The 27631-nt window shown below is 44.1% G+C and overlaps 1 protein-coding gene and 1 long non-coding RNA gene across 15 annotated transcripts in view; one reads left to right on the forward strand and one right to left on the reverse strand.

Moving 5' to 3' along the window:
• The first annotated feature begins 2686 nt into the window (after positions 1–2686).
• On the forward strand, positions 2687–22950 carry EXOG (exo/endonuclease G). Its single transcript, XM_055558419.1, has 6 exons — positions 2687–2929; positions 4429–4578; positions 7330–7469; positions 9160–9236; positions 11267–11381; positions 20840–22950. Exons 1-6 carry the CDS (start codon positions 2767–2769, stop codon positions 21299–21301), a joined length of 1107 nt encoding a protein of 368 aa, XP_055414394.1. The 5' UTR covers positions 2687–2766; the 3' UTR covers positions 21302–22950.
• Positions 22951–25337: 2387 nt separating this feature from the next.
• LOC129635426 (uncharacterized) overlaps positions 25338–27631 on the reverse strand; it is a 46564-nt gene continuing 44270 nt past the window's right edge. For all 14 annotated transcript variants that reach the window (XR_008706280.1, XR_008706282.1, XR_008706290.1 and 11 more), the window contains one exon: positions 25338–25555. This is a non-coding gene — a long non-coding RNA (uncharacterized LOC129635426). The remainder of the gene's footprint in view (positions 25556–27631) is intronic.

Genomic DNA, 27631 nt, shown 5'->3' on the forward strand with positions numbered 1-27631 from the left:
AAAAAACCCTGTGGTCTCTCTTAATCACATGGCAGGGGGGGTTCTGTTCTCCCACTTACAGGGCCAACTTGAGCACCTCTGTGAGTTCCTGTTTGGGACACGTGCACTCGTTAATGGCTGATACCAGGCTGCCAAGGTCCTGTGGGTGATTAAGCACAGGTCTCCAGTTCTGCCCTTCAGAAGCTCAGGACTTAGTTGGAGACACAGCGGGCATCTCCTTCGTGGACCATCCTGGGACTCTTTATGTTCCTGCAGAGCAGGGGTGTGTTTTCAAATCCCCAAGACCTCACGCAACGCTACCCCCACAGTCTTATGTGCTTGGCAGACAGCCCTGAGCACTATTTTTGTAAGTGAAGCAGAGAAACCCAGAAAAAACGTTATATTCAGGACTACTGCAGGATACAAGTGCTGCCATTTCCAAACATGGTTGAGTAGCCGGGTCACTTGCTGAGCTATTAAAAAATACAGTGATGGAACACCTCCCCAGATGTCAATCAGCAGTCAGGTCTTTTGGAGTTTCTGAGTTACCTCACTGGATGCAAACATGCTTCCTTGGAATAAAATAATTATAGTCTCTGTAATATACAGGAAAGACTCAGAAATCACCTCACTGCTTTCTGCAGTAAGATAAATGATTTTTTTTTTTTGGCTTGTGACTAGTACTTACTTGTTAAGTGTGGAGAAACAACAGCTTTGAATCCTTCTGGTGGGGTCAGTGTGTTTTTATTCACTTTATTATGAAGATTAAATAACTTGCTTGGAACACTTGGGAGCAATTTTTGATGAAGGGAGGGGCCCTTTATTTAGGAACTACCTGTTCAGTTTTGGGTCCATTTTGTCCTTTTTAAGTGTTAGGAAGTTCACCTTTTATCCGTGAGTGTCCTTAATCATGAGAAGGAGAGGAAGACAAAAGGCTAATAATGTTTTTGAATAAAGACCTTGGTGCTAACAACATTGGAAGTCTGGACTGCAGGAGCCATCTGGTTGCTTTCTCTTCAGCAAAGGACTTTTTTTCAGTTAAAAAAGAAATGGAAATACAAGCCAGTTCATAAAAGCAGGCTTGCCCACATGAGCAAGAAGGAGGCTCAGGGGCCATTCAGCCTGCCTCCCCTCCTTCCCTGACTTCTCAAACACCCCTATGGAATACTAAAGTTTCCCTAATGACAGTTTTAAAACTACTAGTCCTTCATTTTAAAGGTAGGCCAACAGGCTCAGAGGCGGTACCCTACCCAGAGTCAGGCAATCTTTACTTCTAATTCTTGACTCTTGGGATCCAATATGGGGTCCCATCGTTGTTTCCAAGTTCAGGATGTAGACGAGGAGAAGTCACCCACCATTCCCCTCTGTAGTGCTTAGCTCAGTGTATGGCACTCGGGAGGGCCTTGAGAAATACCTCTTAAGTGAATGTGTATATTTTGTAAATTCTGATGGAAGCAGCTTTGAAACCTGCAGATAACTAATGCTGCCTGGTTGTATTTGTCTGGATTCTTGACTGCAGATGCCAGACACCACTGAACAAAAAGGGGGCTTTGCTGGAAGGATCCTGGGACAAGTGGCCAGCCCAGCTCTGGGTAAAGGCAGGATATGTCTGAACTTCTTCAGGGGCCTTGGAAACGGGGTTTGGCATCACAGACCTTTACCTGTCTCAGCATTTGATCCCCTTGTGTTCTGTGCAAAACCAGATGCATCTGCTCTTTGACTACTTAGCAGGAAAAAAAGGCCTTAGGTGCCAGAGTTCTACTTGTCACAACTTTGCTACCTGGAGAAAGTTCCAGATTCAAAATCCTTAGGAAGACTCTGGTTGACCTAGCTAAACCAGTTAGTGTCAGAGGCCCAGGGGATGATACAAAATGACTTCATGACAGGTACTCCTGGGAGGAGGCATGGAGTCATGAAACTCAAAACAGTGTCTACATTGAAGTTAGCAATGGCTTCCTGCTTAGTGAACTAAGTCCACATGAATGCTAGAGATTATGCTGCAAAATGAAGACCTATTTGTGAGTGGGAGTGTATAAAACATATCCTTTTTTAGACAGCAAGCATTGAGCAATCTGGATTTCATATAGAAAGCAGAGCTAAATAACAAATTGTAAATATTAACAGAGCATTTAACAACATGCCTCAGGTTCTTCTCAACACACTATATGCTTAATCTTTGATCCTCACAAGAAGCCTAAGAAGTATTATTATTATTCTTGTTTCAAAAGAGGCAGCAGGTGGAAAATGGGTGAGTGGGGATCCAAAACCCTGTGCTGTGATTCAGGGTCCTGAACTACCATGGAGTACTGTATTGTCAAGAAACTCCTTAGGAGGTGCAAAGCTGTCTTCGGAAGTTATGATTTGTGTACCATGAGACTTCAAAGCCCCGTGTCAGGAACACACCTAATGTGGCACAGGTTTTAGAATCAGATCTGAGTTGGAATCTCGGGTCTTAGGACCTTACTGTAAGCATGTGCAAGTGGTGTACTCACCTATTAAGTGGGACTAAAAGGATTGTATGCGCACACACTGAGACCTCACGGCGTCATGCCCTCACGCATCACCCGGTCCAAGTGGACGGAGGTGGAGCCTGCGTGCGCATGGGCTTCCAGGTCGGTCACCAGAGGGCGCGCGCTTGCGCTCCAGCCTCCGGCGTCCGGGAGAGCCTCTGTGCCCGGGGACTCGAGGTGGCGCATGCGCGTCTGGGCCCCGTGGTTGCGATTGGCTTTAAAGCGGCCGACCTGGATCGTGCATGCGCTGCGGCAAAAGGCTAGCGTCTCGGGCAACATGGCTGCTAAAAGTTTTGCTTCCCGTCTCCGTGGGTCCCGACGCTTTTTGAGTGGCTTCGTGGCCGGAGCTGTCGCGGGCGCTGCAAGCACTGGGCTTGTCGTCGTGCAGTTGCTCCGGAGTCGGGATGCTGAGCCAGCGGTGGTGGTGAGGGAGCCGGACGGTGAGTGTGTGGGCCCCCAGATCTCGGGTCTAGGCTACTGCCTCGGCCGGGAGCCGTAACCATGGACGCACGTTGTCGCCACTCGCCAGCCCTTGGTCTTCCTCCTCTCCCCACGGCGCCTCTCACCTGCCGGCTCCGTGTACTTCCTTCCCGCTGGGGTCTACTATCCCCCAAGTACTGATCCCCACACGTGTTTTTCACTGTCTTCTGTCCTCCCCTCGATTGTTAGCTCCATAAGAGCTCGGACCGTGTTTAAGTTTTATTCTCCACCGTATACACGGCCCAGTACCTGGTACATAATTGGCGTCTAGTAAGTATAGATGAATGAACGAAGGACCCCATAGTTTTAACGCAAGGGTCCCAAAGATCCGGGATCTAATGGCTGATGATCCGAGGTGGAGCTCATGTAATAATAATAGAAATAAAGTGCACACTAAATGTAATGAGCTTGAATCATCCTGAAACCATAGGCCCACCCCCGGGTCCTTGAGAAAATTGTCTTTCAGGAAACCAGTCCCTGATGCCAAAAAGGTTGGGGAGCGCTGTTTTAGCAGATCCCGGAGCTGTCCTCCTTTGATCATTGTTTAAATGAAGAACATCTGCTAGCCTTCTTCAAGGCAAGTAAATCTGCAAGTTACCAGGTGTACCTTATGTTTGACAAAGTAGATGAGCTCATGCTCATTTCTGTCTCCAACATGCGCATTTCATTTGCTCCTTCTGACACTTGGCATTTAGCGAGAGGGCTACTCTGGTGAGGTGAAGCCTGGAGAGGGCATCTAGAGAGGGTTATTTGGAAACGGACTCCCTGTTCAGTGGGTGTTTAGTTTCTCCCACTAGGAAAAGCCGGTTTTACCACTCTCTTGCTGCAGCATACATCTCTGCCTCAGTACCAGAACATTGAGGAAGCGTGTCAGTGAGGTGGTCTTTTTGTTGTTGTTGTTTGGGTTTTTGGCTTTTTTTTTTTTTTTGGCTGCGAGGCATGTGGGATGTTAGTTCCCTGACCCTAGATTGAATCAGCACCTCCTGCATTGGATGCCTGGAGTCTTAACCACTGGACTGCCAGGGAAGTCCCTGAATGAGAGTCTTAAAAAAAAAAAAATTAAAAGTCTATGCTTTTGTCCCCACATTAACTCTTAAAGCATGGTGAATAGGTAGGCTGTCTCCCATTCAGTTATATCGACGACAGGAGTTTTTCTTGAGTACACTGCATTGTGTGGTGCAGAGATTTGAAAATTCGATGTGAAAGCCCAGTAAAATCGGATTCTTATTTAACAGTTAATGAAATAGCTACAGTTTACTTGGCTAGAATTCCGGGATTGATTTTAGGCCAAACTAGTATTTTGCTTACTCTCTTCTTTGCCTTGTAAGTAATTGCAAAAATTAGATCACCTGGTTAATGTTATGGTCGAGCCAGTCCTTTGTCTTACCCCCTTCGTTATTATTTTGTGTTCCTAATAAAATTCACTAACTGTTATGTTTGCACCCTTTCTCATTTTTAGGTTCTTCGGAAAAGGCTGTCTTGGAACAATTTGGATTCCCTTTAGCTGGAACAGAGACAAGGTGTTACACTAACCATGCCTTGTCTTATGATCAATCAAAGCGGGTGCCTAGATGGGTTCTTGAACATATATCCAAGAGCAAGATAATGGGTAGGTGGTTAGAAGCAAAGGTATTGATGAAAGATGTTTCCAAATTGAGAACAAGGAGGGTTATAAATAATTTCAACCCTTTCTACATTACTGCACTTGTAGAAAATGTTCCTGTGGCTCACTAGACAAATGGACCCTGCCTGGCTGTCTCAGGGGTTGAGAGGATCTGTATCTTGACACATGAATTGGAGGCTTTGTCACAAATGTGGCTGCTGTGAGCACCACTCATTCATAACCTGCACACATACCTTCAAATGCCTGTCATGTGCCTGGCACTGTGCTGGGCCTTGGGGTTCTCTCGGTGACCAGAGTAGATGGTCTCTACCCCCAGGACACTTTGGGTCACGGAGTGGGTGTGTTGACCTATCAAATACTCATGAACGTGTAGTTACACTTGGCAATAACTGTTCTGGAGGAAAAGTGATTGCAAGTTGCTGCTGCTGCTAAGTCGCTTCAGTCATGTCTGACTCTGTGCGACCCCATAGACGGCAGCCCACTAGGCTCCCCTGTCCCTGGGATTCTCCAGGCAAGAACATTGGAGTGGGTTGCCATTTCCTTCTCCAATGCATGAAAGTGAAAAGTGAAAGTGAAGTTGCTCAGTCGTGCCCGACTCTTAGCGACCCCATGGACTGGAGCCTACCAGGCTCCTCCGTCCATGGGATTTTCCAGGCAAGAGTACTGGAGTGGGGTGCCATTGCCTTCTCTGGATTCCAAGTTGGGTTTGTGTAATTAAGGAACAATGAAGAAGATGATGAGAGATTATAACAGGAGAACCTGATGCTGCTTAGCGAGGCTTCTCTGAGAAAGTGGCCTGAAGAGTGGATGGCAGTGAGCTGGGTGGGTAGCGGGATGTGGAGAAGAGCATTCCAGACAGGGAAGGAGAAGCACAGTTGCCTCTTCAGAGGCCTCCATGTGAAGAGTGTTGTTCCACCGGGGACCTAAAAGAAGGCCAGCCTGGCTGTCATGAGGGGGAACGTGATTGGAGATTGCAGAGGCAGGCAGGTGCGTGCGTCTGTCCACATGTCCTCATGTCTCGATGCACTCCTGTGATTAAGATGGCCAGGTTTTGCTGTTTATGGTTAGAGTGAGTTTTAGGGAGCCTTTCCAGTTTACACTCCCACTATCACTCTTTGTCCTACTTGTTGTCACACTCCCACCATTCCTGTGTGTTGGTTACCAGGGTTAATTAACTCTCACTTTGAGGGTTAGTATTTTGTGATTTATTCTTTCTTTGTGAATTTTGCTTTACCATTTTCAGTGGGGATATTCTTTTTTGAATTTTGTAGGAAATTTTTGTGTTAAGACTATTACTTTGTCAGAGTTTTATTCCCATTCTGTTATTTGCCTTTTAATTTGCTATATGACCCACAAATTATTTCTCCATTGCTGTATCCTGCATACTGTGTTTAAATATATTAAAAATGAGCATGTGCCTTCGTAAAGTACACATTAACCTGCAGGATAGCAGGAGGATTGGAATATGCTTGGCCTCCCTGGTAGCTCAGTTGGTAAAATATCCAATTATTCAATTCCTGGGTTGGGAAGATCCCCTGGAGAAGGAATAGGCTACCCACCCCAGTATTCTTGGGCTTCCCTTGTGGCTCAGCTGATAAAAAAATCCACCTGCAATGCAGGAGACCTGGGTTCAATCCCTGGGTTGGAAGATCCCCTGGAGAGGGGAAAGGCTACCCACTTCAGTATTCTTTCCTGGAGAATTCCATGGACTGTACTGTATAGTCAGTGGGGTCCCAGAATCAGACATGACTGAACAACTTTCACTTTCACTTTGAAATATGCTTACTGCTAAAAGGGAACTGATGTAAGTGTAAACTTTATCATAGCAAGTGAAATTGAGTATCAATTTAAAAAGTTATTTATTTGGCTGCCCCGGGCCTTAGTTGCTGCATTCAAGATCTTTTAGCTGTGGCATATGTCATCTAGGTATGTGACCAGGGATTGAACCTGGGCTCCATGCTTTGGGAGTGTGGAGTCTTCACCTCTGGACCACCAGGGAAGTCCCTGATTATAAATTTACATCAAGAGAAACTCACTTGATTTAGTCTCAAGCCTGATAAATTTCCTTTAAATCCAACAGTTTGCCCAAGATGAGATTTCAGCTTTACTAATTTTATCTTGTGCTTAAGTTATTATTTTCAGAGGTATGTAAGAAAAAGCACTGTGTTGCATAGTGTTAATCATGTGAGCTCTATGGTTTTGAGGAGGTGAAATAGAGCTAATTAATATTATTTGAGAACAGGAAGCAATATACCTGTGATTTCCTTGATTTTAGTGTGAAGCATTTGTTTTACAGTTTTTGTAATGACAGGCTAAGTTATTTAGATTAACTCTCCTGCAGAAAACAAAAAATGTTATTAGCAGTATATAGAAAAAAATCACTTAAAAAAAAAAATATATATATATATATGAAGAACCTATATGATGGTAGAGCTTTGCCAGGCCAATATTTGGGGGAATGCCTGAATCCAGAGAGGGTCAGAGTGGTCCTGGTAAACTAAAGCCATATTGCTTTTGTTTCTGTAGCTTTATGGGGTAAGGGGGACTGAAGGCAAGACTTAGTTCTTGCTAAACTCAAATGAAGTATCTGAACTATCCCAGGAACTTGAGACGTGCGTGCGATCACTAAGGATTGATACTACCTACTAACTGCTCAAAGAGATAGCAGCTGGCAGCTTGCCTTAGAGAATCTTGAGAGATATTTGTGCACTTACATTGTGTGTCTTTTTTCTTCAGGTGCTGCAGACAGAAAACATTGTAAATTCAAGCCGGATCCCAACATCCCTCCAGCCTTCAGCGCCTTCAACGAGGACTATATTGGCAGTGGGTGGTCACGTGGCCACATGGCTCCAGCAGGAGATAACAAATTCTCAACTGTAGGCATATTTTTCAGGAGGGATGGGAACACGGGGCTGGTATTGTGTGTTTCCTGGGACTTGGAAATTAACATAAGACCCAAACCCTAACCCTTGAGAATTTTCTTATTTTCTCCCTGATTACACTTCTTTTCTTTGCTCAGATGCTCAAGCATTTTTAAAGGGGTGGAGTGAGGAACATTAAAAGCTATGCAAAAGGGAATTGGAAAGCCAATATGAGCTTAAACGACTCACTCATTTTTATCTTGAAAAATTTCAGACCTGTAGAAAAGTTGAAAAGAGAGCACAGCAAAAATATTTTGACTTGGAGATAAGTTGAGGATAGTACATAAAATGCATCTTGATACATTTACTTTATGTATGAATTTTCTTAAACCCTGGACAGTAAATTGCAGACATGGTAACACTTCATGCCTAGGTAGATTGTTTGGGAGATTATATTATCTGAGGATTAAGATATTTGAATATATATCAAGTTGTATCATTATCCTAAGAAATGTTTGCAAATGTGTTTTTGTACAGTAATATCTAGTATACAGTTCACATTCAGATTTGCCAAATTGTCCCAATTATGTCATTTACAACTTTTTAAAAAAAAATTCAGTATCTAATCATGAGTCACATATTACATTTAGTTGTCACGTCTCTCTAGCCTCCTTTAGTTTAGGATACTTTTTCTGCCAAAAAAGGGGAGAAATGACTTTTCTGACGTTAAGATTTATTACATGAATTGTTGGTGATTATTGTCTTTAAGATAGTGACCCTCAACCTTGGATACTCATTTTAAGAAGCTGGGGAAGTCTTAAAAAAAATCCTGGTATCCAGACTGTAACCAGAGCAGGTAAATCAGGAATTCTAGGGCGTGGGACCCAAGCATCCGTTTTTTTGAAGCTCCATAGGTTATGTCAGCATGCATGCAAGCCTGAGAGCCACTTTTTGAAGACCGAGTATTTGGTGACCTTGGCAGTTAGTGTAGGTCAATGAAAGGAAACCTGGCCAGAGCCTTGGGCGTGCAGGCCAGAAACGGGAGGCGAATGAACGCATGAAAAAGTGTTGGTTGCTCAGTCGTGTCTAACTCTGCAACCCCATGGACCCGCCAGGCTCGTCTGTCCATGAAAGTCTCCAGGCAAGAATACTGGCGTGAGTAGCCATTCCCTTCTCCAGGGGATCTTCCCCACCCAGGGATCCAACCTGGGTCCCCTGCATTGCAGCCAGATTCTTTACTGTCTGAACCACCAGGGAAGCCTGAATGAACACATAGTGGCCAGAAATTTAGAAGAACAGGACTTTTTTGGTACCGCTTTTGAACTAATGTGTTTGTACCATACTACTTAAATACTGCTGTGTTCCCGAAAGCTGACCTTGGTTGAGAAACTCTTTGCCAGAGGCTTAACACTAGAATTTACCTTTTAGCTATATGTTGGAAATTTTTTGCTCATGTAGTCGACATTACATGTATGAATTTAATAAATTGTGAAGTAAGGTAGCACGCCAAACGACTTCTTTTGCTACAGTCCTTATTCTGATAATAATCATTGAGCTTTCTGTCATGGAGCAGTTGTGGCTTTCATTTATCTAAACAAATAGCGGCTATAATTGCCTGGAGCTAAGGTTTGACTAAGGAACTGGTGGTCTGTCTCAGAGGGGAAGGCATTTCAGCGCATGTTCCTGTTTTTATTTCTTTCCACAGAAAGCCATGGCTGAAACCTTTTACCTTTCTAATATCGTGCCTCAGAATTTTGATAATAATGCTGGATATTGGAACAGGTGAGCAGGGAGAGTTTTTAAAATGTGATTCTGTGGGACATGAGGGATATGACAAGGAGAATGTGTGCCTGAGCTGTTCCTGTCTTTTGTTTTTCAAATGCTAACAATACTGAAGATAAATGCTTTGGGCTAGTTTGCTTTGCTGGATGTGGGGATGGTTTTCTATGGAAGTATAGACAGCAATCCATAGCCAGCCATTTTGGTCTTGTTTCCACTCTTCGCAAGTCTGGAAGAAACTAGTGAAAACGTTATTCTTGAGGCAATGGAGCACCATGCATTGGGCACAGGGCTCCGTATTTTGCTCTGTTTGTACTTAAAGATTTGCTGAGCTTTTTGAGAAACACACTGTTGAACATAACCATTACCAGTCTTTGATAGAAACTGTCTACAGCAGTCCCTTCTTATCTGTGGTTTTGCTTTCTGCTGTTTCAGTTGTTCACCATCAGCCGCAGTCCAAAAACATTAAGTGGAAAATTCCAGAAATAAATGATAAGTTTTGTTTATTTATTTGAAATTAATTTTCTTAAGTTTTAAATAAACCTGATAAAACCTAGTGCTTCCCGGGCTTCCCTGGTGATCAGTGGTTGGGAGTCCGCCTGTCAGTGCAGGGAACACGGGCTTGATCCCTGCTCAGGAAGGGTTCCACGTGCTGTGGGGGACGAAGCCCGCATGCCACAGCTGTTGAGTCCGAGCTCAAGAGCCTGCTTGCTGCAACTAGAGAAAGCCCATGCACAGCAATGAAGACCCAGCACAGCCACATAAATCAATTAAATTTTTTTTAAAAGATAAAAGATTAAAAAAAAAAAAAAATCGAGTATCTTCTGCCTTGTCCTGCCCGGGATGTGAATCTTGCCTTTGTCCAGTGTATCCCGCCTGCTGGTCAGTAACCATCTCGCTTTCATAGTGCTTGTATTCCCATTACTCACTCATGGCCCCAGAATGCACGAGGAGTGATGGTGGCAACTTGGATTGGCTGGAGAGACGCTGTCAGGTGCTTCCCTTAAGTGAAAAGGTAAAAGTTGTTGACCTGAAAAAAAATTGTATGCTGAAATTGCTCTGATCTAAGAACGAATCTTTTTATCTATGAAATTGTGAAGAAAAACAAAACTTGTGCTGGTTTTGCTGTTGCATCTCAAGCTGCATAAATTACAGCCACGAAGCATGACAAGGGCTTGGTTTCAACGGATGAATTTGTACAGTCAGATATTTTGAGAGAGACTACACCCATATAACTTTTATGATAGCATACTGTTATAATTGTTCTATTTTATTATTGTATATAATCTCTTACCATGTTTAGTTTATAAATTAAATTTTATTGTGGATATATGGTTATAGGAAAAAACAGTATATCTAGGATTTGGTACTGTCTGCAATTTCAAGAATTCACTGAGGGTCTTGGAATGTATTCTGTGTGGATGAGGAACTATTGTATAAAATCATCTGGGCGTTCTCTATTTTTCAGATGCTTTCATTCAGTTCTGTCAGGGGGTCTTTTAAGTATTTAAAATGAATACTAATATTTCATGCTATTAATATTTCATTTTATACTACTAGTAATAATATTTCATTTCACGCTACTAATATTTCATTTCTATTAATACAGTGTGACAGTGTTTAAGAAATGCTAGGATAAACCTGATTGTCCTACAGTAGATGTAGTTACATAAAAAAAATATCAATTTGTTGAAATGATACATAATTCTTGAATAAAGTTTGAAAACTACCAGCATAGAAGAATAAGGGAGGAAGCAAAACAAAATTTCAGTCATAAACTTTACATTGAATGGACACACAGGAAAATGTAGATAGTTGTATAAATGCATGTGTTGTTTTTAAGTTCTTTCATACAGCAAACTGGGAAGAACGTTGCTTATTTGCTTCTTAGTGTTTTAGGCCATATTCACTGTTTACATTGATTTCTGTAATTCAGTATTCTTTTTACCTCTCCCAAGGACTTGATATGGTTTGCTTCTTTTCTACATTTGGGAATGAGACTATCATGTATCTTTTTGCTTTCTGTTTTTCAGAATAGAAATGTACTGTCGAGAACTGACAGAGAGGTTTGAGGATGTTTGGATAGTATCTGGACCGCTGACCTTACCTCAGACTGGAAGTGATGGAAAGAAAACAGTTAGTTACCAGGTAGGAACATGTTTTAACATTCAGGCTTATGTGCGTGAGATTATAATCTCATTCTGTATTGTACTTTTTAGAATTATTATTTTTAAAAATATTTATTTATTTATTTGCCTGCACTGAGCCTTAGTTGCCGCATGCAGAATATCTAGTTGCGGCAGGCAGGGTCTAGTTCTCTGACCAGGGACTGAACTCAGGCTCCCTGCCTTGGGAGCTCAGAGTCTTAGCCACTGGACCACCAGGGAAGTCTCTGTATGCAACTTTTTAGTTTCATTTATTCACAAGGATTTATTGAGCAGTTGGAGTGATAGCCATACAGGATATAATGATGGGTTACAAAGCAACCATTGACTTCAAGGAGTGCACAGTTTAGACAAGGAGACAGACATGTTATCAGCTAATTATGTTGTAGTGTGAGCTGATGTATACATGCATAGAGGAAGTGGTCTCAGAAAGAAGTGACCAACCCTGTTTGCAGGGGTCAGGAAGACTTCACAGAGGAGGGGATTTATTTATTTATTTTTTGGCCTGTGGGGTCTTAGCTCCCTGACCCGGGATTGAACCCTAGCCCCTTCATTGGAAGCACAGTCTTAACCACTGGACCGCCAAGGAAGTCCCCCGAGGAGGCGATTTTTGAGCTAGATCTTGATGGAGGAATAGCCGTGAACAGAGTCAGGAGGGGAGCATGGGAACTCCAGAAGATGGAGCGGTGTGAGCTCAGAACACTTAGGATCGACAGCAGAGTTGTGGGATTTAGGTATCGTTATAGATACGGGCTGGACTCACTCAGGTAGGGTGAGCAGAAATAGAGAAGTACAGGAAAGAGTAATCACAAACTCAGTTTTTGGGGTGAAGAAGAGGGAAGCGTTCAGGAAGACATCCAGCTTGCAGTTATTAATAGTTGAACACGTGCTCAGGCACTCAGTCGTGTTGGTCTCTTTGTGTCCACATGGACTGCAGCCCACCAGGCTCCTCTGTTCATGGATTTCCCAGGCAAGAATACTGGAGTGGGTTTCCATTTCCTTCTCCAGGGGATCTTCTCAACCCAGGGATGGAACTCAAGGTCTCCTGTGGCTCCTACACTGTAGGCAGATTCTTTACCATTGAGCCAACCTGGGAAGCCCAGTTAGTTGAATAAATGGGAGGAAAAGCTTTTCTTTTTAGATGCTTGGATTTTTTTTAAAAAAAGGTGAAAAGAATTTTTTTTTAAACATGCATGATATTTGAGAACTTTATAGATTAAAGGAAAGGGAGAATGAAGATATATAACAGTATGATTAGTGGTGTGAGAGAGGTAGGTGGCGCCTGTTGATGGATAATATGAGGATTCTGCCAAGAGGGTGGCTGGGTTGATGTACTGTGAGATGTACCGAGTGCCCAGGAACAAAGTAAGGTAAGGAGGAATAAGAGGAGTGGTCGAGGAAGTAAACAGAGATTGAAGGACTTCCTGGAAAGTCAAAGAGTGGGTGTGTTTGGAGGGAACGGGTGTTTAGTAAATGCCGCCTGTTAAGTTACATAGTTACTTAAGGGGGGTCTGTGATAAAACTGAATGACCTTAGAAACAGAGTCAGGAAAATAACAACAACTTTAGGGTATATTCTGTCCCCCTTGACTGGCTTGTGATCACCCTGTCTGGCTCTGAGGAGCAGTGATGGTGGGTCTTTAAGGCATCCACAGAGGTGCTTACACGCTCAGTGTTCCAGAGGTGCTTGTGGGAGTGAAGAACCGGCAGCAGAGACTTCCTGATAAACTGCCTCATGGCATGTCGCACTGGGAAGGACACAGCGTCGCTGCTGCGGCATTTCTGCCAAGATGCGTACTGTAGAGTGTCATCATGCAGCAGTAGTAGGCAAACCCCAGCTCAGGGGCATGCCGTGAAATAGCTGACGGACGTTCTTCAAAAATGTTAGTGTCCTCCAAGACAGAGGCATGTCCTCGAAGACAGAGGCTTGAGAAATAAACCGTTCGAGATTAATGGAGACTAAAGAATTGATGCTTTTGAACTGTGGTGTTGGAGAAGACTCTTGAGAGTCCCTTGGACTGCAAGGACATCCAACCAGTCCATCCTAAAGGAGATCAGTCCTGGGTGTTCACTGGAAGGAGTGATGCTGAAGCTGAAACTCCAATACTTCAGCCACCTCATGCGAAGAGTTGACTCATTGGAAAAGACCCTGATGCTGGGAGGGATTGGGGGCAGGAGGAGAAAGGGACGACAGAGGATGAGATGGCTGGATGGCATCACTGACTCAATGGACATGGGTTTGAGTGAACTCTGGGAGATGGTGATGGACAGGGAGGCCTGGTGTGCTGCGATTCATGGGGTCGCAAAGAGTCGGACACGACTGAGCAACTGAACTGAACTGAAAGACTAAAATACATGAAATAAAATGCATTGTGTTATCTTAGATCAGACCCTAGATCAGAAAAACAAAAGTTGCTAAATAAGACTTTATTTGGACAATTGGTAACATTTGAGGTCTGTAGATAATTATATTTTATCAGTATTAAATTTACTGACTTTGATTATTATACTGTAATTAATTATGTAAGTGAATGTCTTTGCTCTTAAGAAATACAAAAGATATAGGGAAAAAACATAGAAAAAGGTTGCGTGATAAATGGAATTGGGCAGAATATTCAGAATTGATGAATCCAGGTGAAGGGTGTACAAGTGTTCCACATGCCATCCTTACACATTTTATATTTGCAATTAATTCAGAATGAAGCAAATGTATATCTCTTTAGTATATCTTTTGTATACCAGAATTCTATTACACTGGGTTATATAAAATTAACCACTAAAATCTTAATCTTGCATTTCCTACTAAACAGTCGATCAGTGAATGCCATACAGGCGTGTATAGGTATTCTCAAAGAGAGTTTTAGAAGAGACCTGTCAGCTCTTCTGACCCTGATTAATGTCATGGTGACGAATGTGTGAGGGCAGTCACGGTGCGCTTCTTGAAGAGTGTACTCTGAGTAACGGTCTTGTTTTTTTGTTTAAAGCATCATCAGTCTTAGGCCTTTTCTTTCAGATTCTGGGCCTCTGAACCTGTAACATTAGTTTTCCATGTCTGTAGTAATTGATAGGACCTATTCATGTTCACACTGGCAAATCTTTTAATTCAGCAGATCTTTAAGTACTTGTCACATGGGAGGCATGTACATGGAATTATAAACGACATGCTTCAAACTATGTTCTTGGATACTCTACCCCTTCTTTCCTCTTTTTCATATCATGGAAGTCATCTCTCTCTCTCTCAGTGTCTTTGAGTCAACAACTTTCATCAGTTCCTTTACTTAATAACTTGTACTCAGGTTTTGCTGAAGCTGTGAACAGCTGCTCTGTTGCGGAGGCCTCCTGCAATATTACAGAGCATGGCAGGTGTATTCTTAACCGCTGGACTGCCAGGGAAGCCCAGCATCATTTTTCAGATCAAACTTGACTGCATGTGGAATTTTACATTTAAAAATCTTTAGTGTATGTATTAGCATGAAAGGAAACTATGATCCGTTAGTAAATTAAATTGGAAAAATGGTCTCAGAGCTCACCATTTTAAGAATTGAGTTGGGCTAAAAATATTTGTATGCATATAAATCTATGCGCATATGAACTTGGGCGACTTTGGCTAAGGAAACAGACATGGGAGGCAAAGCTAGGCAGGGGGAAGAGGCAGGAAAAAGTAGGATATGTGCTAAGAAACAGTATGTCCCTCAGACAATTGGATTGTCCCTAGAAGAAGGCAAAAATGAAAGGGTAAAAAAGGCCCTGCTGTATGGCACAGGGAGCTGTACTACATATCTTGTAACGTCTGTAATGGAGAAGAATCTGAAAAAGAATACCTGTGTGTGTGTGTATACAAAACTAAATGACTTTGCTGTATACCTGCAGCAAATACATTATAAATCAACTGCACTTCAAAAAGTTAAAAAAAAAAAAAAAAAAAAGATTTGCAGCAGGTGCAAATGCTCAACTTGAATGCCCAACTAAAAATTCAGGTTATTTTCTGGCAGTTTGTAATAAAACTATTATGGATAAAACCATGTCCTAGAGATGCTAAGAAGGGGACATGGCATTGCCTAGCCCTTGAAGTGGGTCTGTTCCTCTCAAGGAATAAATACATATTTGAATCATGGATCCTATTTCCCAGGGAATGCTTTGCACTTATGTATGACAGTTCATGATTTGTTTTCTTAAATCTATTTAGTATTTCCTTCTTGTTTACAACTATACTCTGAACCTTATTTTAGTAGACTATAGCTAATAAAAATGACATATTTGTTTACTTTTCTATTTAGTGGTGAAGCTTTATGTGTATCTAGTATGTGTACTTTGGAGGAAGTAGAGCAGATGAACTGGGATATATCAAGGGCCTTGTATACCTCCCAGTATGTATGTAGCTTTGTTCATGCTATCCCGGTCAGTCCTTGCATACAGCTCTTACAAACAGGTAGTGATTATCTTCTTTTATTGGAGGAAATTGAGGTTTCAAGGGGTCACATCCAAGTGACATTGCTAGTAATTGTCAAGGGGGAAATCTAAATGTGGGTCCCTCTCCTTGTATGAGAACTGCCCTTCATTCACAGTGTTGTTTTTTAAGCTCTCGAAAGTCTCCAGTGAAGGGATGGTTCTGCTCTTCATATGTAGAAACTTAAGGCCAGGAGGTAAAACATGGTGTGGATGGAGAGCACTTACAAGTGACAGTTGCTGGCGTGCAAAAATAAGAGCAGAAAATGGGCCAAGAGGAGGGTTCCTTCTAGCCAGGCAGAAATGTCTGCTGGAATATGTAGGAAAGAACTGTAGCGTCATAGGACCAGAGTGAACATGAGCCCGCGGGAAGATGAGAGGCAGTGATTTTATCAGAAGCGAGTCATCTGACAGCGCTGATCACAATCACCCCCTTTATTATAGCTTAGGTCAGCCATGTGCCTGTTTCATGAAGAGATGGAATCCAGGCAAATGAAACATACCTGAAGATTCCAGCCTGAACATTATAATTGTCCTGGCAAGAAAGTGAGCTTCAGATTTGACGGCTCGGCAGTGGTGGGGTTGTCCTGTGAGAAGTACTTAATAGTCTTTTTTCCTTCTACAGCATTATCCAAACTTCCACTAATTCCAGGAGGGGAAGGAAATTGAAAATAATGCCTCCAGGGATTTTGAGGCATCAGCTGATGTGATCAGCAATTATTTTTTTTAAATCTCCTATTTCATCTTTATGCAGTCTTAATTTCTATATCTATTTAATTGAAATCAACTCTTTTATTGGATGAATATTTCCTTATGGAACTTCCCTGGGTGGATCCAATGGTTAAGACTCCCAAGTTTCCAATACAGGGGGCACGGGTTCAATCCCTGGTTGGGGAACTAGTATCCTGCATGCCATGTGATAAGGCCAAAATAAATAAATAATAAAGTCTTGGGAACTTCCTGGTGGTCTAGTAGTTAGGGCTTTGTGCTTTCACTGCTACAGGCTGGGGTCAAAAAGTAAATAAAAATAAAAGTCTTATTAAAAAGGCAAGCAAATCTATAGAGATATATATTTCCTTATCCCCATCCTAAATCACTCAGTAGAAGTGACCGTCTGGGCAGATGTGCTTGTTTCACTGGCTTGGCATCTCCCGCCCCCTTCCAGGGCGGGTGCCCAGTGTGAGAAGGACCATCTCCCGGGGTTTGAGTGTCCATAGAGGCTTCACGGGTAGCACACGGGGCGGCCACACCCCTGTTGACTCCCTCACTTGTCCCTCTGTTCGCTCAGGTCAGGATTTCCTGTTTATCACACCATCATGGTCTCTTTCTTTCACTTGATTAATCTGACTTTATTTTAAGGGCTTCATCTCTTGATGTGTCTAACAGTTTTATTTTTGGAATATCTTTTTATTGTCTTACCAAGGGAGTGTAACCAGATACATTACATCTGTCTGAGTCTAGCAGGCACGTTTTTTTCCTCTTGATGCTGCGTGTATGACACGACAGAGAGCAGGTTTAGCCTGGGTGTTGTGTGTGCCCAGTCTGGCACAGAGTCAGTGTGAAGGCCCAGCTTTGAGTGTGTGGAGTTAGTTGGGGGTAAGACAGGGGAGCAAATTGTCATCTCTGTCTCTTGGGTGGGAAGAAACAAGCTCAGGCCAGCAGGTGTGGAAACTTATCTCAGGTTGTGAGCGAGTGCCAGCTTTATGATTGTTACATGTATTGTATTTTCTTGTCACTCCCGGTTGATTTCCAGCTTTCATTACAGCCTTGACACAAGTTCAGTGCTTTTTGGTAATTTAACAGCAACACGAATTTCCTTTGTAAAATATTTTTATACCTAAATATTATATGAAAAGGACTATTGCTGATTTACTGATAAATCGGTTCAGCCTTTGGGTCCTTTGTTTAGAGCATCATTTGTGTCCAGCCTACTTTCTTCTGAATCCCTTTTGTCCACCTTGAACTGGTCTCATCTTGCTTAATCCCACATTTCCCCTGTCCTGGTGCAGAACCATCTTTTGTGCCAAATGCAGTTTCATTCCTGTCTCTCGAATGATGTCTGCTACAAAAATAACTTTTCACATAGGCCTTGCAGATTTCAAAATCCTTTTGTCAACTAACGTGTCTTTGTGTCTACAGAACTATTCAGAGATGGACTGCTTGGGGATTGTTACTAGCCATTTTATGAATGAAAGAAGAAGATACCGTGGCTGTGAATTGCAGCTTAGTGCAAAGCCTTAGGTCTCTGGGGTTTCAATTTGCTGAACTATTCTGTTTTGGTGCCCTGTTTTCTAGAAACATTCTTAAAGTCTTCAATTTTCCTGAAAATGGGAAGAATTTATGTTGTAGGTTGAGCTATCTACAAAGAAGTTTTAAAATATTTTAGGGTTTTTTTTTTTTTTTAAGTTTTAAATTCAATGAAGAAACGATGAGTTTTCTGAATTTCCATATAATACTGGTTCCTGTATTAGGCAGGTTAAAGATGTTTACTTTCTGAGAACAAAGCAGACTGAATCAGCAGATAGTGAGTGGCTAAGTTTCTATTTTTCTATTTCTGTGAAGACTATCTTACCCCCCTTTTGTTGAAATACTTCGAGAAGATCATGGGTGGAAGAGTCACACTTTGTGGTTCTTAGTAGGAATTCCTGTGTCCATGCAGTTTCTCAAAAGCAGTATTGGAGGTTCCCTAGCTGTGTGAGTGTTTTTGAAAATCTAATAGAAATGGTAGATTTCCATGACAAACAATGAATCTTAAAATGTCAAGCTTCTTTACTTTTGCCTAGAATTTAATGAACCGAGGTTATTAGAAACTCTGGTTGGCAGCACACGGGCTTGACCTACTAATTATTTTTGACAGTTGTCGTTAGTTTGTGTAAACAAAGAGTCCTTGAGGAGAGAAAATATTCAAGTGGCTGGTCTTGAAGGCTCATCATAGTGGCACTCTGAGGTCTGCGCTGCAGTGATGGAGATGTCCACCAGGTGGCACCAAGGATTTGCCTAACTGTTCGCTCCCAGCTTGAAGGCCATTTAGACTCCCCTCCCTGTAAACCCTGGCGCAGCTGCTGCCCTGCCCTCGGTTCTGGTTCCTGACTTCCTCTGCACCCACGCCCTCAGCGCAGGCATTGATGCTCTTATTGACACCTCACCACATTCTACCTGCAGTGAAAACTGTGGGTGTTGACTTCTGCCCGCCATGGGACGCTTCTGAGAGCAGCGCGAGCTGTATTTACTTTCAGCCTTATTCCTTTAGTATTTCCAGCGTGCCGGGCACAGCGCCTCTGAGTTGCATTCTTGAGTGAACATCTCTTGGTGATCTGTGCACTCGTTGTGCACCCCATCGGGTTCACTTCGGTGTGTTTTTTGGTCTGTGAGGAGCACGCGTATATGACTTGTTGGAGGGGGTCACGTAGGCCGTGCAGTTCCGTGAACCTTACTCTAAACCGCACCCTGACCAACCGCTTGCACTAACTTCCAGGACAGCTAGTTAGAGATCACTCCTCTGGGTGGGTCTTCCCCGCACCCCTGTGGTGGGTCATGGTGGCGGGGCCTCCTTGGGTGCTAGGCAGCAGGTGGCCTGAGTCGTTGGGCTGTGCCGTGTGGGTAGGAGCTGGGGAAGGCAGAAGCGAATCCTCTCCGGCTCTGGTCCCTCTGTCTTATCTGGGCTCCCTGCGGGGCCTGCCCAAGCTGGCGGTTTGGGTCTGGAAGGGAGGCCTCTTAGAGGGCGGGCGGGCCTGGGAGGACCAGGGCCAGCACAGCATGCTGTTGTGGGATCGCGTCATTTTATTGGAGGCCATTAAGGAAACGGATGCTCACTTTTTCTTTTGCAGAAAACAGATAATGGCTCTTAGGCCAATTGGAAGGAAATCTGAACAGGTTTCCTAACAGTGTTACTTCATTATTACAGCCAGCCCGCACAGGCAATTGAGTTGTCTCCAGGCCTGACCTGGGCTCTGGCTGCTTCGTCGTGTGGAGACCTTTCCAAAGTGTTAGATTTGATGACACATTCAGGAGTTGTGTGTTTGATGGCAGACGCAAGTGTGCAGTGCTCTGAGCAGACGGCGTTTACATTTACCTAATGTAATTTTAAAAATGAGCCACTGTCTAGGTGATACTGGAGATAGCGATCCTGATGTGGTCTGTCTGGCTGCTTCTTGAAAGGCTGTTTAGCTCCCTAGTGAATTTGATAAACTAGGCCATATTTTTATTTCTAGAACTGGGAGTTCCTGAGCTGGCAGTTTTGACTATTGAATGTTAGCACCGAAAGTTCTGATTATGAGACAAAGAGAAGGCGATGGCTTTTCTTGTCCATTGAAACACCCAGGACTCACTCCTGGCATTCCTTTGTCCTACAAAGAGAGCAGAGAATGGGAGCCCTGGTCTTTGGTGTGAACTTACTTTAAAGATGATCAGAATCTACCTGTTAAATGCTCATCTTCTCTGAGAATCTGTCTTGGTTTATTATTACCTTTGGCAGTTGAATTGAAATCCATTGGGATGGGGTAGAGTAGCTTGTTAAGTGCATTTTTGGAATTGCATCTGGAAGTCTTTTCAGGAAATATTTGGGACTTGCTTCCCTGGTGGCTCAGAGGGTAAAGAATCCACCTCAGTGTGGGAGACCTGGGTTAGGAGGAGGGCATGGCAACCTACTTCATTATTCTTGCCTGGAGAATCCCATAGACACAGGAGCCTGGCGGGCTACAGTCCATGGGGTCTCAAGGAGTTGGGCACAACTGAGTGACTAAGAACAGCACAGTGCAAATTGGGCTTCCCAACTGCCATTAGTGGTAAAGAACCTGCCTGCCAGTGCAGGAGACATGAGTGACCTGGGTTCAATCCCTGGGTCGCATGGCAACCCACTCCAGTATTCTTGCCTGGAGAATCCCATGGACAGAGGAGCCTGGCGGGCTGCAGTCCATGGGGCTGCAAAGAGCTGGACGTGACTGAAGTGACTTAGCAGTGCACATTAGCATCGCTAATACGGCTGCTTTGTTCCTAGGTGATCGGCGAGGACAATGTGGCAGTGCCCTCCCACCTGTACAAGGTGATCCTGGCACGCAGAAGCGCGGGGTCTGCTGAGCCCCTGGCCCTCGGGGCCTTCGTGGTGCCCAACAAGGCCATTGGCTTCCAGCCCCAATTGAGTGAGTTCCAGGTGAGCCTGCAGGACCTGGAGAAGCTGTCGGGACTGGTGTTTTTCCCACATCTGGATAGAACTAGTGACATCAGGAACATCTGCTCAGTGGACACCTGTAAGCTCCTGGACTTCCGGGAGTTCACCCTGTACCTGAGCACAAGAAAGGTTGAGGGGGCCCGATCGGTAGTCAGACTGGAAAAGGTCATGGAAAACCTTCGGAACGCGGGCATCGAGCCCGACGAGTACTTCGTGACTCGCTACGAGAAGAAACTGGAAGAACTCCGAGCTCAGGAGCGGTCGGGCGTCCTGGAGGAAAAGCCCTCGTAGTTCTCCTCTCAGAAGCGTGAATGTAAGGAAGTGGGTGTGGCCTCTTCGGGATACTGTGTTTTAGCGACTCTGTTCTTAAAATGGTGGAATCCTAAATTTCAGACCAAATTTCTCCCCAAAAGGTGAAAGATGTCAGATTTTTCAGTTGGTGTAGTGTTTGACACGGGAAGTGATTCTATAAGGAAACTGTTAGCACCTGCCGATCATGGGCTGGTCCTGTGTCAGGCTAACAGGAGGGCTGTGTCTGCCGATGTGTCCCTTCGGAGGTATTAGATGTGAAGGTGTTAAATTTTGTCTCCAAATTGTACCATGTCTTTGTATCTGCTCAGCCTTCTTGGAGCACAGTATTATTTATATGTTTTCTTTAAGACATGGGTTGGTCTAACACCTCTATGCATTATCCTGGCCACATGCATTGTATATTTCTTTCTCGTTGCTCCTTTCGTGGACCCACTGTTTCTCCTCTTCTGCCATGTAGAAGCCCCCAGCACCTGCATTTTCTGCTCACTTAGTGGGTCGTGTATACAAAGCTCACTGCTTTCCACGTATTATCCTCAACTACCCTCTGAGGGAAACGGCACTGTCCTCATCTTACCCATGAGGAAGCTGAGGCTTGGACAGCTTAAGTGTTTTGGCCGAAGTTCATCTTCTCAAAGAAGTAATCCACGAGGAAAGAAGCACCCCACGTGGGGTATGTTGAAATCATCTCTGACACAGAGGCTTTGACTCAGAAAGACGTTCTTCCATGGGCGTCTGTGAGCCTGGGGCCCGCTTGGTGAGAGCGTCTGGTTTCTTGTCTGCCGTCCAGCCAGAGAGACTTGAATGTCCTCTGACTTGAACCCTCCTTAGTTCTTTGGGAAGAAATAGTCACAGTGATTAAATGGAGAGGTCAGTGCTTTCTGGGGTTTATCAGAGCCCTACTTGCCTTCAGAAATGCGGTTCTTCTGGTGACTGGCTGGTGCCAAATCCATGGGTTTGTTGCTTTCCAGATGGGCCTTTTGTCCCAGAGGTTGAGGAACCTAAGAAGGGTCTGTGCGCGCAGAGTCACCAACTTGTGACCTGCTCACCTTCGTCTTGCTTGTCTACGTGGATGGCAGCGGGCAGGTGGTTGGGCCAAAGACCCGAGGACAGCCAGCTCTAGGGGAGGCAGTGGCTGTGTTTCTGAGCCAGGTCTCCAGTTTGGGATTTGCGTGGGATCCTCGCATGGGCTGTCGTAAGCGTAGGCAGTAAACTGTCTTAAAATATCATACAGGCACTTGTCTGACTGTCCCATCACTGCTGCCTTTCCAAGTGGTGTTACCAGAACAATTTTCGTGGTGTTGATGTGTTTATCTCTAGCAGAAATGCCAAGACGTTAAGATAAAGGCACGAGGGATTTCCCTGGTGGTTGAGAGGTTAAGGATCTGCCTGCCAGTGCAGGGGACATGAGCTCAATCCCTGATCTTGGAAGATCCCACGTGCCACGGAGCAGCTAGGCCCGTGCACGCCACAGCGCGAGCCTGAGCGCCTAGAGCCCGAGCTCTGCAAGGAGAGGCCCCCGCAGCGAGCAGCCTGCATACGGCAACGAAGAGCAGCCCTCTCTCACCGCAGCAAAGGCTCAGCACAGCCCAAAATAAATAAAATTACATTAAAGGAAAAGATAAAGATAAGATGGTAATGGTAGATCTTGTTCTGCTTTATTTGGGTCAAAAAGAAAGAAGTTGGGAGGGAGGGTCAGAATGCCCCAGCCTGATAAATACCAGCCTCTCTTAACATACTGTTCCCCGTTAGCTTGTGCCTGTCTTTTTCTTCTCAGGGAGAAAAAGCCAAAATGTCACTGTGAAACCAAAAAAAAAAAAAAAATGTTACTTTCTCTCCTTATCGGAGAGGTGATAGGAGCTGGGTGTTTCTCCAGGAGCCTGAGGGCGGCTCTGGGGCAGAGGTCCTGCTGCCCGTCTTCAGGGGCGAGCCCCCATCCGATGTCCCCGGGCCCCCGCGGGCATTTCCGTCAGACATGGCGTTATTCCCATGCCATTCTCGCTCCTGTGTCTTCACCTGGATGGTAGAGAATCTTGATTTTTAGATCCGTCAAATGTTCTAACGCATTTTAGAACATAATTAGAAAATGTTAGAAATTTTCTAATTAGAAAATTAGTGATTAGAAAATGTGTTAGAAACTGCTACCTGGTTGTAGTGGAAGATAGAGATAGCTACTCATACTATATATATATATAAATAAATGTGCTGTTTCCCAGTCCTCATTATTGTATATAAAAGTTGTGTGGGTATACCACAAGTGATGCTTGAATTGTCGTCTCCACACTTCCATTAACAGTCCCTCCAAGACAGACTTTGAAACGTAAGCACTGTGTAGATAGAGCTCAGGACGTTCCTCTGAATCAGATCACTTCTGCCTCACCCCCACCCCCCGCCCCGGGACTCTGAGAACTGAGGCTCAGACGCAGCAGAGCCCTAGGCCAGGAGTATCCACCTCACTACTGCCCTGAGCCGATCCCCGTCCAGCCCTCCTCGGTCCTGTGAGGTTTTGGGCTCCTGTACCTGGGACTCTGCCTTCTGCCCCGATACACCCAGGGAGCCCCTGGTGCTGCCGGGCAGAAGGACCAGGCTGGGGGCTCTGCTGCTGAGAGCCCGCCTGGGGGTGAGGGGCTCCCTACTCTCTCCACTCACAGTGACATCTTTATTTCGAGGCTTCAGGCTCTCTGGTCTGCGCACTGAGACTGTGTCGCCAGTATCGTGTGGGACGGGGACCTCACACAAGTGGCCACGGTAGGATGGGCATGCGAGCCCCTTAAACCCCTGCCAGGGCTTCTGGCCTCGGGCCTCGGTCTTCCAACTGGAAACCTCCATCCGTCCTTCAGGACTTAGACTGGAGCCCAGCAGGAGAGGCAGAGTGTGATCTGGAGGGAGCGGCTTCCTGCGGGGCCGGGTGCAGCCTGCAGCCCTGCTCTAGGAGTGGCCGTGAGTGCCCGCGGGCTCCCTGGCCTCATCCTCCTGAGCCCCTGTCACTGCTGTCAGCATGACGCACCTCGAATTTCCCGCAGCGCCCGTCCCCACCCAGGGCCTGCTGTTGTGTTGCCTGCTCACGCCCCCGTCCACCTTGTCTGCCCTTCCCCTTCATGGGCCCCTGGTCTCCTCCTCGAACCTCTGATTCATTCTGGTGGAGCTGGTGAGGGGTGGCCTCGTATCGGCTGTGGAGCTCCTGCTCTTGCCTGCCTCTAGGCCCGCTATGCTGGATGTTGTCATGGAGATGACCTATCACAGGATACCATAGGCCCCCCACCTCTAGGAACCGACCCTTAGGTCACAGAGCTGACCAGAGGCACTGCACTCTGTATAATTTGGGGCAAGGGAGATTGGATGCTTGGTTGGTGGGGCTTTTTCGTGTCCTAAACTTCACTGGTCTGCCCTGAAACCACAGCACCTTTAGGGATCACTGTGACGTAATGCATTTGAGTTAATTTCAGGCCTTCAGAGAAGGTGCAAGTACAGTGAATGTCCTCTCCCTCGATACTGTGTCTTATTTGCATTCTTTTCTTGAACCATTTAAAATTGTACTAAAAAAATAAGTTGTAGACACAGGACTTTGTCTTTTTTAATTGAAGCATAGTTGATTTACAGTGTTGCATTAATCTGTACCATACAGCTGAGTAATTCAGTTACATATATATATACACATTCTATTATAGTTCATCATAGATACTTAATACAGTTCTCTGTGCTATGCGGTAGGACTGTTTATCCATTCTGTATATAATAGCTTACATCTGCTAACCCCAGCCTCCTCCCCGCTGGCAGCCACAGGTCTGTTCCCCACGGCCGTGAGTCTGTTTCTGTCTGATAGGCTTTTTTGTGTTGCATTTTCGATTCCACTTACAAATGATCTCATGTGGTGTTTTCTCATTCTGATGTATTTCACTTAGTATAATGATCTCTGGTTGCATCCATGGTGCTGCTCGTGGCATTATTTTGTTCTTTTTTTTATGACTGAGCAGTACTCTGTTGGATACATGCACCACATCTTCTTTACCCCTTGCTCTGCTGATGGACATGTAGGTTGCTTCTGTGTCTTGGCTGTTGTGAACAGTGCTGAATGGAACACTGGGGTGCGTGTATCGTTTCAAAGTTCGGTTTTCTCTGGTATGGTGTGCCTTTGGTTTTGCCAGCGAGTGTTTGACACACATGGCAAGCGCGTCTTCATTTTGATTCCATCTGACAGCCTCGGGAACATTCTGGCAGACTGGGCAATCTATGAACCTGCAAATAAGGGAAAGAGGACTAACACCATGTGGTCACATGTGGTCACGGTATTCTTTAGGTGGAGAAAATGGGTTGAAACTGTTTTTAAATTCCAAAACCAATCCTTTTTGCATGTACAATTAGAGAAAACTGGCTTGATAAAAATACTTTTTTTCAGAACACTGACCCTGAGAGAACAAAAATATTCTTAGCAGAAAACTTGAAGTAAACTCTTGCCATGCTCTTCAAGTACAAACACAGCCCACTTTGCCTGGGACTTCAGCCTTGAGTTTTAATTAGTAGAACTTCAAGTCAAAGGGGGGAAAAAAGGAGGGAAGAAAAATTTTTAAAATCAAATGTGCAAATTTGACTATTGTGACTGTTATTCATAAACTGATAAATTTAAGTGCAGTGACTGAGTCAAGAAATACAAAAAGATTTTTTAAAAATGAGATCTCTGTCTGGATGTATTTATGTCAGAGTATGTGTCTGAATAATGTTGCTGAAGTTAATTTGTACATGAGCTCTATTTAATTGGCTTAAAGAAAAGTGTTTACAAATGAAATCTGCAATTACCTACTTTGCAAGAGGGAAACTAAGGATAGTTGTGTTCATTAGACTCATGTCTTGTACCACTTTGAGAAAAGAAATTGCAGTTTGAAAAAATGCCTGTTTTTAGAGGTTACAGAATATATTCTTAAGTTTGCTGATGCCAGTATGACAGACAGTTCACAATCGCTTGCTTCTTTGTTCTCACTAGAGAGTAAGGGTTTTTTTTAGGGGTTGAAAATTATAATATGATTTTAAAGCTACTAAAACGGGAAAGGAACCATTTCGGTGTTTAAAGCATGTACAAGATGCATTACCAGCTAAAGAAGGTATAAGGACTGGAGATATTTTTCTGAGGGAAAAATATGATGATGAGAATTTTGTCCTACAAGTTGGTGGTGGTTTCTGGATGGAAAAAGTAAGGGAAGAATCAATACAAATCCAGAAAGTGATAAAAAGGGTTGTGAAAAAGGTACTTTACGAAAAGAGTTTTCTGTGTTAAGATTGATCTCTGTTATAGCACGGAAATGGTTTACTCCTAAGTCAGGGAATTTAAAAATAATAAACAGTAGCTGTAAAGTAAAAAGTCACGGCCGTGGGAAATCCAGGAGGGCCACTTGGCTTTTCCTGGCTCCCAGACAAACCTCATCTTCATCCGATGGGTTATAGCTTTCTATCCTGCAGGACGATCCTGTCACAGTGAAGAGGAGGAGGTTAGAAAATGTGTCTCGCACTCGGAGTATAGTTTCTGCAAGTTCCAGTGACCAACACACTCACTTCACAGGGCAGATCATACAGTCCTTAAAAACGTCACAGACTTTTTGAAATGATCACTGTCAGCGTCCTCAGGCAAGGTCAACAAAACGAATGGGAAAACTGGACTCAAACAGAACAAAGATTAATTATATGAGATTAAGTGAACTGCTCAATATGATTGTGATTTTTACAACTTGTCTGACATACTTCTGGCTACTAATCATTGTTTTTCAGATACAGAAAAGCTCCTTTTCTCTTGTGATTTACAACAATATGGTAATTTACACCTACGGGTAAAATTAAAATATTTTTGTCTTGTCTCTACCTGGTTCCTCCAGAAATTGGAGGAATTCTTAGGTTCTGAGCAACCTTATCAGGTGAATGAAAAAAACTCCCTTGTCATGTGTAGGAATCTAGAGATCATTGGGACCTGGAAAAAAGACAAGTGTACTCAGTCTATAGATATCACAGGCAGAATCTGAAGGCAAGCCACTGGAATGGCTTTCCTGCCTTCAGAGGCCTTCAGAAGTTCAATGTGAGATTCCTACTGAAAAGTTCCAGTGCAACCAATTTTAAAGAGCCCAGGGACTTACCTGGTGGTCCAGTGGTTAAGACTGTGTGCTTCCAATGCAGGAAGCATGGATTCAATCCCTGGTCAGCGGACTAAGATGTCACAAGCCACACAGTGTGGCATAATAAATAAATACAAGCCTATATAAGCAATTAAATGTATATAAGTAATCAGGCCACGTTTATTGAAACCAGGCTTTTGAACAAATCAGCCTTAAT

This window comes from Bubalus kerabau, chromosome 20, assembly GCF_029407905.1.
Source record: "Bubalus kerabau isolate K-KA32 ecotype Philippines breed swamp buffalo chromosome 20, PCC_UOA_SB_1v2, whole genome shotgun sequence".
NCBI lineage: Eukaryota > Metazoa > Chordata > Mammalia > Artiodactyla > Bovidae > Bubalus > Bubalus kerabau.

Excerpts from the sequence above, each read along its gene's own strand:
- EXOG (XM_055558419.1), top strand. The coding sequence starts at position 2,767 with ATGGCTGCTAAAAGTTTTGCTTCCCGTCTCCGTGGGTCCCGACGCTTT. Across the intron at positions 2,930-4,428 it reads GGTGGTGAGGGAGCCGGACG|GTTCTTCGGAAAAGGCTGTC; the intron begins GTGAGTGTGTGG and ends TCTCATTTTTAG. Across the intron at positions 9,237-11,266 it reads AATGCTGGATATTGGAACAG|AATAGAAATGTACTGTCGAG; the intron begins GTGAGCAGGGAG and ends TCTGTTTTTCAG.